This window comes from Dermacentor albipictus, chromosome 5 (assembly GCF_038994185.2).
Source record: "Dermacentor albipictus isolate Rhodes 1998 colony chromosome 5, USDA_Dalb.pri_finalv2, whole genome shotgun sequence".
Taxonomy (NCBI): Eukaryota; Metazoa; Arthropoda; class Arachnida; order Ixodida; family Ixodidae; genus Dermacentor; species Dermacentor albipictus.
Genome location: NC_091825.1, coordinates 101,808,588 through 101,821,843, shown reverse-complemented (window position 1 = coordinate 101,821,843; position 13,256 = coordinate 101,808,588). Strand labels below are relative to the sequence as shown.

Genomic DNA, 13,256 nt, shown 5'->3' with positions numbered 1-13,256 from the left:
CAGTTTGTAGGGCGTTTTTTTTTTTTTCTGAATAAAACGGTGCCATTATTTCAATTCAATGGGGTCCCTTTACGTCACAAATTGTGTAAGATAGGTTGAAGGCTTCACTGCATGACCCTGGTGTCTTGCAAAAAAAGCATCTTGCAGGGCTCGATACACTGTTTTGCAGGGCTCGATACACTATGAAAAAAAGGGAATATGAAGAAAAAATAACCGAAACATTGCAAAAACATGCACATGAATAGTGGCTAATTTTACGCAGCTCCTAAAACAGTTAGTAGGCCGTCTTCGTACGGCAGACTCACAGACAGCCGCAAGCTCCTCCGGGCCATCAATAGAATAATCGTCGTCAGACACCTCAGATGAGAACACATCATTTTCCATTTCCGAGCAGAATTCTACAGAGCTGTGGTCTAATGAGGAGTCGTCAAAATATTTTCTTTTATGTGCGATTTCACTGCCTCGCTTCAAGAAGGCAGCCATGCTTTACGCAGGGGTGTCAGAGACGGCCATATAATAAAAGCCAAGACACAAATGGCACAACATGGACAAGTGTGGCCACCTAGTGTCAGGAATCACAACTAAGTTCAATAGGACGTGTAAAACCACCATAGGTTCACTGTGCGACAAATTCTGTTTATGATGACTATAGTTGTCATTCGTTATATTGGTAGAAAATTTCATGACAACTATACTCGTCAACGATGCATCGCATCACATCTGACACGTGCGCTACGCCTGATAAGCTGAGGGGGCATCGTCCCACTTCTCTGTATATCACAGTATGATCATCTGAGGGCCCCATTTCACTGTACAAAACAACTGCTCAATAAATCCTGGGCACTCGTGCCCTGGCAACTGGGAACATGGTGCCAGGCTGATACATGGCGTCAGAATTGTCTTGCCCGTGCCCTCATCCACTCGTATGAAGGATAGCAGGCGCAGAATGAAGGCTGCCACCATGGATTTCATAATGCCACCGAAGCCGTTGTGGTTGGACGGCGACATAAGCAAGCACTGGTGGCTGTTTAAGCAAGAGTTTCAACTATTCCTGACTGCAACGGAACCAGCGAGTAAGAAACGAGAAGCATCGACGGAAACTGCGTTGCTACTGAGCGTTACTGGAGAGGAAGCCATCAAGGTGTACACCTTCAGGTTCACAGAGGATGAGTCGAAGGATGATTTTGACGCAGCAATCAAGAAGTTTGACGAATACTTCGGGTCACAAGTCAATGAGGTACATCAATGCTACCTGTTTCCTAGCCGAATGCAAGAGCCAGGTGAGCCTTTTGAACATTTCTTAAAGGGACACTAAAGTTGATGTGGACTATTTAAGTACCATTCCAGGAACCTCGCAACGCTTGTTTTGCACCAAGAAAAGACTTAGTTTACGAGAAAATTGCATCTGAAGGTTCCGAATACCTTTTTCGAATTTCAAATCTCCCGCCACCCAATCGGGGGAGTGGTGACGTTGCATACACCATCACCGCCCTTTGCTGCCGTCGGTTAGTAAAACAGCGCCGGACAGACGGCAGTACCGAGCCAACACAGGTAAAGCCAGAGTGGTAGATTCGCCGCTGCAGCTGCTTTTTGGGAGAGAGTTTTGCGAGGGAGCAAAACGAGCACAGCAATACGCGACAACGAAACTACTGAAATACGAAAGTGTGGACAGTGCAGAGTCGAGCGAAAACAAAACCTTTCGACCACTCGCGTCCTTGTCAAGGGTAATTTCAATGAGTTATTTTTTCTAAAGGTGAAATAGAATTGGACATGTAGCATTTTATTTCATCTTATAATACAATACAAGAATGATTTTTGCAACGAGTGGTGGGTACTAGCGACAAAATTTAACTGAGGAGTGCTTTCGTCATCGGGCAAGTGCTTGAATGGCCCGGAGGAGTCTATAATCATGTCCTGCATTTGCCTCAATTTCTCGAGTATTAAGGCTCTCTTCGCAATAATATTGATACCTTAGAGATTCTCGAGCACTAATCTATCACTTTAGCTTGATTTAATATTTGCCTTTAGTGTCCCTTTAAGATATCTGAAGATGAAGGCATGAGCGTGTAACTCTGGTAGGCTAGCAGAGTCAATGACCACAGACCAAATTGCTTTTGGCACAAACGACACTAAGACTCAAGAGAAACTTCTTCCTAACAAGTTAACGCTGCCAAAGGCAGAGGAACTGTGCAAGGCAGCTGAAGTAGCACCAGCGAACCAGGCAATTTGGATGCAAGAACAAAAGCAAGTCAACGCAATGCACAAGACAAGTGGTGCTTCGAAAGTAAAGCAGCGCAAACGTTATAAATGTCAAAGGTGTGCAAAGGTGCATGCACCACGAAAATGCTCACCATATGGACGAACATGTCGTGCATGCCAAGGAAAAATACCACTTCGCTATATGTTGCAAGGCAAAACCACAAGTAGGCGAGTTGCAGGGTAGTGAAGATGATTTTGAAATTCTCACTATCGGAAACAGGACCAGCCGACTAGACTGGACGGTGAAAGCGAAGGTTGGAAGAAAACTGATTGATCTTAAAATAGATACTGGATCGCAGGCCAATCTGCTAGCATTAACACTGTACGTAGAGAATGAAACATAGAGAATCTGCCGTTTCGCGATGTGTTTCAGTTGCTACCATTTTCTCCGATTTCCTTTCGGCATGTCGTCAGCATCGGAAGTGTTCCAAAAGCCCTAAACGATATTTTTGAGACTATACCAGGAATGAACGTATATGTCGATGACATATTAGTTTGGGGCTCACCAAGGCAAGAGCATGACGAACGACTCAGGTTGGTGCTAAAGATTGCAGATATAGCAGGGCTAACATTCAACCCTGACAAATGCATTGTCGGAGTCAACGAGATAGACTTCCTAGGGGACATAATTTCTGCTGAAGGAATCAGGCCGAGTTCTTTTCTCGTTCAGTCTATGCTGCAGATTCCAGAGCCGCAAGACAAACAAACCACGCAGAGAATACTCAATGTTGTAAATTATTTTGGCAAGTTTATTCCAACACTGGCAGAAAAGACGAAGCTTTTGTGCAGCATAATCAAGAAAGACATGGTGTTTGAATGACATCGAACCACGCGGAAGAATGGCGTCAGATATGCCACAGAGGTAGCCAACCGTTACTGTCAGTGTTCAATCCAGCAAAAGAAACAAAGGTCTCATGTGACGCGTCACGCAGTGGCCTAGGTGCCGCACCCTCACATATCTACAATGGCACATGGAAACCAGCCGCGTATGAATCAAGAACACTCTCAGAAGTGGAAAGACACTATTCGCAAATAGAAAAAGATACACTGGCCATTACATACAGCTGAGAAAAATTTGACCTCTTTGTGTATAGCCGTAAGGTCGTCATTCAGACCGACCATCGCCCTCCGATTGCTATCCGTAAGAAAGGTGACATGCCATCCAGGCTGCAGCGCTTTTTTTAAGCGATTGCTAAGATATGACTTCAACCTGCAATTAGTTCCAAAACAACAGCTCGTGCTCGCAGACATGCTGTCTCGAGCACCCAGCAATCGGGGCCCAGATGCTGTTGGCACCGCTGTATAGAAGTGGACACCGTGAGTACGGTACGTTCACTTATCAGCAACGAAACATGGAAGCATCTCGCCACAAAAAGAGCCAAGGATAGTTACCTGAAAGTGGTCCTGCAAAACTTAATAACGAATGAACCAATAGATGGTCCATTGAAACCCTTTTCATCCGAGCTGTGTCATATTAAAGGTGTCCTGTTCAAGGGGTGCAAGGTCGTAATGTCAAGCAGTATGAGGTGAGAGACTTTGCACAGGGCTCACGAAGGTCCTCTAGGAATTGGCAAACGTAAAGCTAGGGCTCGTCGTCTCACCTTATGGCCTGGCATGAACTCGGAAATTGAGGTGTTCACTCAGAAGTACACTGCATGCAAAAAGTATGCAACCCAGCCGAAGGAGCCACTTAAGATGCATCCGGTTCCAGACCAGCCTTGGTATCACGTAGGAATCGACATCTTCCACTACAGTGGCAAGTCCTACCTGTGCGTCCATGACGCCTTGTCTAACTTCCCAGAAGTAGAACGCCTCCGAGGCACAACAGCCAGGACCGTCGTTGACCCAACTAGTGCTATGTTTGCTTATTATGGCATTCCAATGGAGGTTCTTTCAGACAATGGTCCCCAATTTTTCGAGCAGAGAATTTGCCTCGTTTTCGCGCACTTACGACTTCGAACACGTTACCTCAAGTCCGTAATTCCCACGTTCCAATGGGCTATCCAAAAAGTGGGTACAGGTGGTGAAGAGACTGCTAAAGAAAACTACCGACACTAAACAGGATTTCTGGTTGGCACTTTTGGCTTACAGGACTTCTCCCTTGGAGTGTGGCCAGATGCCAGCAGAGACCCTCCAAGGCCACCGACTACAAACACTGCTGCCTGCCTTCCAATGTGGACCAGCCCACCAAGTTCTCAAGCACCTTCAGCTTCAAACCTCCGCATAGTCACTAGCAGCACTCCATGAAGGTGATGACATCCGAGTCTAGACTGGCACGTGGGCCACGAAAGCATAGGCTCTGAAACCGTCGACGTACCCGAGGTCGTACCATGTCATCACGCCGGAGGGGCGGACCCTTCGGTGCAATCGCATACACTTACTACCGACTGGGGAGTCCTTCCAGCGTGGCTTTGTTCCCAATGGCAGCGACGCGGAATCCGAGTGCTCTACATCAGCTCAGCGCACCGAAGACGCAGCATCGAGTAATGGTGTTACGATAGCCATGGACATTTCGGACAGATCACTGCCAACGCCAGTACCAAGGAGGTCCCTGAGGCAACCAAGACCACCCTAACGACTGGAGTATGGTCAGAACTTCGAGCAGATTTCCTAAGCACGCTGTGTCAATATTCATGTGCTTGACTTTCGTTACAAATGTGTAACCTCGTGAGTCATCGCTATAGCATATCTGTAAATAATTGCACGGTTTATTTATTTTTATTTTATTTTTTCTCGTAACGAATGAGGATGTCGCGCCTGACACATGTGCTCTGCATGATAAGCTGAGGGAGGCATCGCCCCACTTCTCTGTATATCGTAGCGTAATCATCTGAGGGGTGTTGCCCCATTTCACCTAACTGCTCCATAAATCCTGGGCACTCGTGCCCTGGCAACTGGGAACATGGTGCCATGCTGATGCAAAAGGGGGCTGAATGGTTAACACAGCATCTCAAATAACTAGCTGCCACTAGGGCGAATGCGAGAAAGTGGCACATGATAAATGCACCAAACGTCTCAAAAGGTTAGTTGGCTTTAGCATGAGAGAAGTCATAGAGAAGGTGTCTGGTATTTAGCAAGTGGCCAGGAAAGCTTGTGAATGCAGTGATATACGTTCACACGTGACGATAGCAATCTTTGTTTCGGCCGTTGCCATGCCATTGCTATTAGGGTGTCCCAGCTAACATTCGCCAAGCTTTTCAACGAAACAAACAGATAAAAAAATATGATGCAAGGATGGTCCTAGCACACTGTTCAGTTTTCAGACCTCTGATGACCAGATAGCGTAGGTTTTATGATTTCATCTTGCATTATCTTATGTTAATCTTCTTTTTCGTTGAACAGCTTGGACAATGTTAGCTGGGACACACGGTGGACAGGAACAACTATGGTAGAACTTGCACCAAATTTGCATCTCCTGGCAACTGAACAGAGGTTGACTGCTTTCCACTAGCAACATTATCATGGGTTCATTACTTTCATTGTATGGCACTCCTCTTGCTTCACCATGGCTTGGGTCAACAAAGACAGCCGGTGTGGAGGTAGGTGATCATTCTGTGTGACAAAATTCATGACAGACGACAACAAAGTTGTCTAAGGCTGTTTTTCTATTTATTAGAATAAGCAGGAAATGTTGGAGGTGCAAGACACGTGCAGCATACACGCTAATGTGCCGGCTCGCCAGCCTCAATGTGGTTTGGCTTGTTCTGATCGCTCAACCAAAAACTGCTGGATCAATTAGGTAATGGACTGGGCCAGAAGCATTCTTTCTGTTTCAAGGAAGTGCTGGTAATGCAGCTAAGCAAAAATATTGCTCTTTCTGCTTGTAGTAGCAGGCAAGTGCTCATGGCGCCATGTGGGCATAATCCAAAAGGTCAAATGGCGTGCTGTGGAGTGTCTGAAATATCAGTCATTCTTATGCACTACATATATCGGGCTGACGGTGACACCACGACAATGTGTCTAAATTTTCGGTGTCTGAAAAAAAAATGGTAGGCGATTGCAACCGACTTTTTCAAAAGGCTTAGTGTGTTCCTAATCTTAAAAAAAAAAGAATAAAATAAGCTCATCCTGCTAAACATTACCTTTTGGTATGTTCCACACCTGATCTTTACCAGCTCTTGAGCCAGCACTTTGTTCTCTCTATGTCTAGTTGATGATTGAGATCAAAGACATTTCCTTTGTATTGGTGCAATGGCAAATACTGCCTTGCCTCCCAATGTTTGTTAATGGGATACATTTCTAGGGTACTTCACCCACTTTATGGAGGCTGTCCGAGTACGTATCTACGCCTCTAACCATTTTCCTGTCAACATGGGTAACTGGATATGTGGTACTCGGTACGTTTTAACTTCGTATGTGCCGTTCCTAAATCGATCTCTTCGAGGCCAACTTGGGTAACTGAACATGTGCCCCTGTGTGTGTGGTACTCTTCATTGACATCAGTTTACCCGTTGTTTCATGTCAACTTGTGTTACTGTGTATGCGCCAGTGTTTATGTGCCACTCTTCAATGAACCTCTTTCACCCCAGCTTGGGCAACTGGGTATGTGCAACAAGGGTATGTGACACTCTTCAATAATCCTCTTTACAACAACTTGGGTTACTGGGTATGAGCCACTACGTATGTGCCGCTCTTTATTTGACATCTTTCATGCCGACTTGGATCACTAGCTAAGGTTACCTGGATATGTGCAGCTCTTAATGAACCTTTTTGAGGAAGGCTAGGGTCACCAAGTATGGGCCACTGAGCCACTCTTGAATGAAAAACAAAAAAATATCGCAGTTTTGTCTGGCAAGCCGAAGATACTGCCCGAGTCCAAGGACTTCGAGCTGCCACCTAAGGCCACCACAACGAAAACTGCCGGACCACTCTTTTTAATAAAGTTTATTTTCTTCTTTATCGCCCGAAAGGCGAAGCACTGACTGCAATAGCAAATTAGTAGATAGCTATATGAAGTATGGATAGTAGTTTTATTAGCCGTATAAAGTTGCAAACATTCACATACTAACTTATTTAAGATAATATCATGTGTAAGCGCGACTGAACAAGGACGTAGAAAGAAACAGACCCACAGAGACAGCACTCTCTCTGTGTGTCTGTCTCTTTCTGCATCCTTGTTCAGTCGCGCTTACACATTCTACTATGGATTCAACTCAACTAGCTAACTAAATTAACAAGCATAGTGTCACGCATGCACAGGTGAACAGGAACACATCTCGCACAATGAGTGCGGAAACTCACTGTCAAAATGCTGGAGTGAGGAATCGCGGCAGCAGTAGCGATCTAATTGACATTCAATTGAATTGACGTCGAAAGCACAGTGCATACGAAGCTACGAACACTATGCGCACTTTGCAAACATTGCAGATCGCTTTGAAGACGAGGCCCACGCGGGCGCGCACTTTGTCCACATCGCAGATTGCTTTCAAGATATGGTGCCCACATGGCCATGCCGTAAGCAGCAGCTGCCGGAGAAGAACCCCCTCACCCCCTTCTGCCGCCTCACCCCCGTGCCTCGCGGGCGACAGGAGAGGGCGTGCTTCCTGCCTGCCTTCCTCGCTCACAGACGAATTTGAGCCATGTTCGTTGGCTCACCCTCGCCCGCTTTGCCTCGCACATACAGCATAACACAGGCGGGGACAATTTTATTGCCCTTGGACTTTATATGGAACCTCACAGTGACGGCAATGGCGACAGCAGAAATGCGCCTGGAGTGTCCATATAAGTGCTACCGCAATAAAAGAAATAACACTTGAATTTCTCCGGTGCTGAGCAGAGTTGAACCCGTGTTAGGTAAATTCATACAATTCTGTCTGAAGATATTGTAACGGAAATAGGAAAGGCAGTGAGGAAGAAGGGAGGACGAAGAGAACGAAGAGCTTTGGAGGCTGCATTGTGCTACCATTATCATCCATCTCCTGTGAATAAACCCATTTTGTCGCAACTCTTCGTAACAGTTGTGGAGCTGCTGGGTAATCGACACCCGAATACGGAGGTTGAACCACAAGTTCTTCGATCGAGCCGTCGCCTTACTGGACTTCCACCGAATCTTGCGGAGTTCAACATGTCCCATGACGCAGATGAACCATGGCCCATTCCCCATGCTATGCCGAAGAGTTCTATTAGACAACTAAGAGATGTACATCCCTTCGCCGGAAGACCGGCGAAAGAATGGCTCATCCATTACCAACAGGTGAGCGCTGCCAACAAGTGGAATAGTGGTCCTCAGCTTTTGAATGTCGTGTTCTTTCCAACTGATACTGCGTTAGTGTGATTCGTGGATCACGAGGAAACGTTAACGTGGGGCAGATTTCTTTCCGAAATTAAAGAGCGATTCCGTGACTGCGCGATGAAAAAGAAACGGGCAGAACAGGCACTACTGCAACCTACACCTACACCTGCACGACCAACATTGAGGCAGCAATAAAGCTGCGTAGGATGGTGGACTTAGGAATGTCTGAGAAGACAAAGCCGGGCATATTCTAAAAGGAATCATCAAGGATGTTTACTGTTTCCTCATCGCAAGAGACACCCACCCTGGCTTCTGTCGCCAACATCATTCAGCACTGTCGCACTTTCGAGCAACTTAAGACGAGGCGCATCACACCGCAGTTTGGCAAGCTAGCCAATATGACAACAGTTGCAAGCATAGATAGCAACCAGTCGCTCAATTTTGCATCAGCAACCGGGAAGAGTTCAGCCTACACGCACAGACGACACACCTAGGCCTCATAGCTCCCACCTGCCACTAGACTTAGAGTCAAATGTTGCATCCTTCTCCTCATACCTTGCGGCGAGGAACATTGAGGATTATGAACTCGCGCCTCGAGCACATCCAGGTGACTACGACAGAAGCCCTGCTTATGATGATCGGCCACAATGAGAACAGCCGCATTTTTATGTACAGGACCCCATGACTTATGATGTTAGGCTGCAACAAGGACAGCACCAACCCTATTACCACGATTCAGCTTATGACCGATACAGTGGATTTCAGCAAGCAGCAAAGACATGTTACACATATGACAACGAACTTCCTCGCCATCCACAGCTGCCTAGCATTCGTTTTGAGGAATATGCTGTGAACCGCGACCCTCCTGTGTGCTACAACTGCGGTTTCACAGGACATATAGCTCGGTACTGTCCCCACCGCCGTCAATCACGAAGGACACCACCGATGTTCTTGCCACCCGGAACCCATACTTCATATGACTTGTGGACGACCGATTTGCTTCCAAGGGATCGTTTCTCGCACGAGACCAGACGCAGGGATTCCCTGGCATCTGAGCGGAGTCTGACACCATCAACTAACCATCCCCGTCGCTCCCCATCCCCTTGGCGCCATTCTTCCTCAACCCCACCGGGAAACAAGCATCCGTGGCCAATGGAGGTGAGGTCGTTGGATGGTGTTTGCAAGAAATCCCTCTGCCTGTTGTGATGCTCAAAAACAAAGTGCATTTGTTGATTGACGGAATACCGACCATGGTGCTAGTTGATACTGAGGCGACTGTGTCTGTGATGAGTCTCGCTTTCAAAAACTGTCTGGGCCACAAAGTTATGTTTTCTTGGAACGACGTTGTTACCTTTCATGGAGTAGGTGGCAAGTGGCTTCACCTCTTGGTGTTCGTGCTTTGAGTGTTTTGTTGGCCAGTAGAGTGTTTGTGTCGGATTTCCTTGTTCTTTCTCGTTCTTCGCACGATTATTGGCACCAATTTTCTTGAACACTGCAGTGCTTCCATGGACAGTGGTGAAATATCGCTGAACAAGTTATGTATACCAGCACTTTCTCAACAAAGCTTGCGTGACGAAGACAGGGACACACACAGTGTTCTTGATGAAGTGACTGCACCATCATAGTACCTGACACCCGTTCATGTTTCTTCAACTACTGTTGATGCTGCTTGTGTCGACCTTGTAGTTAGGCCTCTCAGAATAAACTGTACTAAAAAAAAATATACTGGTGCCCTGCTCTGTTGCGTGCATGACGATAGGAGTCCCGCATTGTGGGCGCTGAACTGTTCCACCACGCCAGTTGTTCTTCCGCGCAGTATGAACATCGCTCTCTTTGATGAAGCCTCATGCAGCTCAATAGCGGCACTAACTGCGGACCTCACTGCAGTTTGCTCTCCTTGCAATAATCGCCATACTGAAGAGCTAATGCTTGGTATGGTCAGCAAGGCTCTCTCTACTTCGGACAGCAAGTACAGGACAGGTCCTTTCCAGGCATGTTGCTGCATTCAACCTCATATACGGAGATGCACCACTTCATTTACCATTATCCCATGCTTGCCACAGAATAGTTACCGTCTTAGCACATCCCATCCAATGAGTGTCATCCTCTGAGCACAAAGTGATTGCAGAACAAGTCAAGAGATGACGAACAAAAGCATCGTTCAAGAGTCTGTGAGCCCATAGGTAGCCACAATATTCCTGGTCCCAAAAAAAAGATGGCTCCTGGAGATTCTGCGCCAATTACAGACGTCTAGACGCAGCGACGAAGAAGGATGTCCATCCACTACTGCGAATCTATGAAGTCATTGATTGCTTACACGCTGCTTCTTATTTCTCAACACTTGATTTGCGATCGGGGTATTGGCAAATAACTATGGCCCGAACTAAATAGCTTGGTTTAGTTAGAAAGTTCGGTAAATAGATTCGAACTAAAGTTCGGTTAGGTATAAATACCTAAACCGAGCTAACTAACTAAGTAAATAACTAAACAACTGACTGACTAAATTAGGCAACCTGTGCAAAATGACCGTCCCAGCATCTAGGCCCCAACAAGGGTGCCTTATAAAGCACGAAAATAAATTTAGAGAGTGTGTAAATAATGTAGTATATCAGGTTCCCCTGTCCTGCGGTAAACAGACAGGCCAATGTGCAAATTAAAGGCTGAAGGAACACATGCAGAATGTAGACCACAAAAAAGGGATGGCTTTCTGCCCACTGAAGCGTGTCTGCATGCAGCCAAAAATTCACAGAGTGTAGTATCATCACAAAACACAGAGACTGTGTCATGTGCAAGATAATCAAAGTGAGAAGAATTTGATATTTAAAGGATGGTTGCGTCACTATACCCTGTGTTGCTCTTACTGACAAAGAGATACCTCGAGCTATCACCACATTAAATTTTTCTGTGCATTTTTTCACTGCATTCTGCGCATGGCTATAGTGGATCCGTGTGACTATATATATATATATAGCGATGCTTCCTGAAAAGAAAATAACTTGTTGGAAGTAAGTGGTCTGTTCTCTCGTCTGTCCCCTCTAGTGTCCTCGGGCTGTTAATCAAACTTTAATGCAGTATGACCCCATGGGGTTCTTTAACGTGCACCCAAAGCACAGTATGTAAGCATTTCAGAGTGCGGCGCTTAGGTAACCTTTCCTGCAGCGAGCATTAACATCCTACCTTGCAAGCGAACGAAGGAGCACAGCCAAATATGAGAGCGAACAGGGAGCGCAGTGAGGCATGAAAAAAGCGGTGAGAGCGATGATAGCACGAGAAGGAAAGTGGAGGTGAAGGGTACGGCAAAAGTGTGAGAGGAAAAGCACAGTGTCGCACATGAGGAGCTTTGCGGCAACAATGACTACGAGCTGGCACCAGAGTAGCATGCATCGTCTGTATGGAAACAAAACACTGCATGAGCAGAGGTTGTCTGCAGCGGCTGCTGTGAATCGTGCCCATGCGTCGCCCGTGCACTTCCTCTCACAATCATCTGATTAGTGAGGCAGTCACATGACACTGAGCTCTGTTTGCAACGTGCCACCCGAGATAGACTGCCTGCCCCAGCCAATATATCACAAAATGAAAACTTGTATACAGCTGTACTAAAATTTCACATCAGGGAGTGTTGTAATCGTCGGTCAATTCTTGCATGCCACATTGTCTGGAACGTGCCCGCTGTAGACAGTTATTGAACTTGCAACTTTGTGCCCAGCAGGACCCCAATTTAAAAGCAACACAATTTTGTACCTCACTTTAAAAACATTTTACACACCCGTTTTCCCTTAAAATGCACACTTTTACAGACCAGTAAAACTTACTTCACTGTCCCTCAGATTCATGTCGCCTCCCAAGATTACTGTCTTTCCCAAAGATTCTTTCTTGCATTGACGAAAGCATCTTCGAAGCTGTACTTGTCTGACTTCGCTGGAGTAGCCCATGCTCTCAAGGTGGGTGTTGAGGAGGATGAAATCTTTGTTGTTGAACGTTGCCTAAGTGAGAATTACAAAGGAAACCACACTGAAGTGCTGAAGTATGAAGCAAAAGTTTAACTAAATAAAAGGTTTTTAAGCACTTAAACACAGAGGCCAAATGGCGCAGACGCAAGGCAAAACAACACTGACAGACCCCATCTGCATATGTTGCGAACATGGCGAAACAGTAGCCAGTATACTCCCAAACTTTTTCTTCTATAGTTGAACCTCCTTTTGAAAAGTCACATCCAACGTGAAAATACTTTCTTTAGATTCAATATCTGTTATAAGCATACATTCAACACACAGTGATATTGGCTAAACACATTTTATATATACTTCATTAAATCCATGTTAACTACATCAAAATTCGACTATATTAGAAAGTGTAAACGAATTTCACAGGCTGCAAGAAAGACACAGTTTCGCCCAAAAGACCAATCATCGATTCTGATAACAAATTAGCAGACAGCCATACGAAGCAAGGCTAGTACTTTTATCAGCCGTATCAACTTGTAAACATTCGCTTGCTAACTAAATTAATAAGCATGGTGCCAGCACGCGCAGCAAACATGAACACATCACACTCGATGACTGCAGACACTTGCAGCCAAAATGCTGGTGTGAGGAAAAGCGCAGCGAGCGAAGTGACATTTGTGCTGTCTATCGCTTCAACACAAAGCAAGCGCCGAGAACACACAGCACGCACTAAGCTACGAGCCGTTGACGTGCCTAAGCTCTGCCTCCAACGAAGATCGCTCTCAAGATACGGCCGCTCAACCGCGTGCAGCTGCCGCATG

General features: G+C 46.0%; 2 protein-coding genes across 2 annotated transcripts in view; one reads left to right on the top strand and one right to left on the bottom strand.

The window, feature by feature from the left end:
• LOC135905969 (uncharacterized) overlaps positions 1-13,256 on the top strand; it is a 168,331-nt gene that overhangs the window by 33,794 nt on the left and 121,281 nt on the right. The gene's annotated exons all lie outside the window — the stretch shown is intronic.
• The window catches only part of LOC135905952 (tyrosyl-DNA phosphodiesterase 2-like), a 41,542-nt gene that overhangs the window by 4,332 nt on the left and 23,954 nt on the right, over positions 1-13,256 (bottom strand). Inside the window, exon 5 of the mRNA XM_065437097.2 lies at positions 12,304-12,474. Coding sequence (XP_065293169.1) covers positions 12,304-12,474 — 171 coding nt within the window. The remainder of the gene's footprint in view (positions 1-12,303; positions 12,475-13,256) is intronic.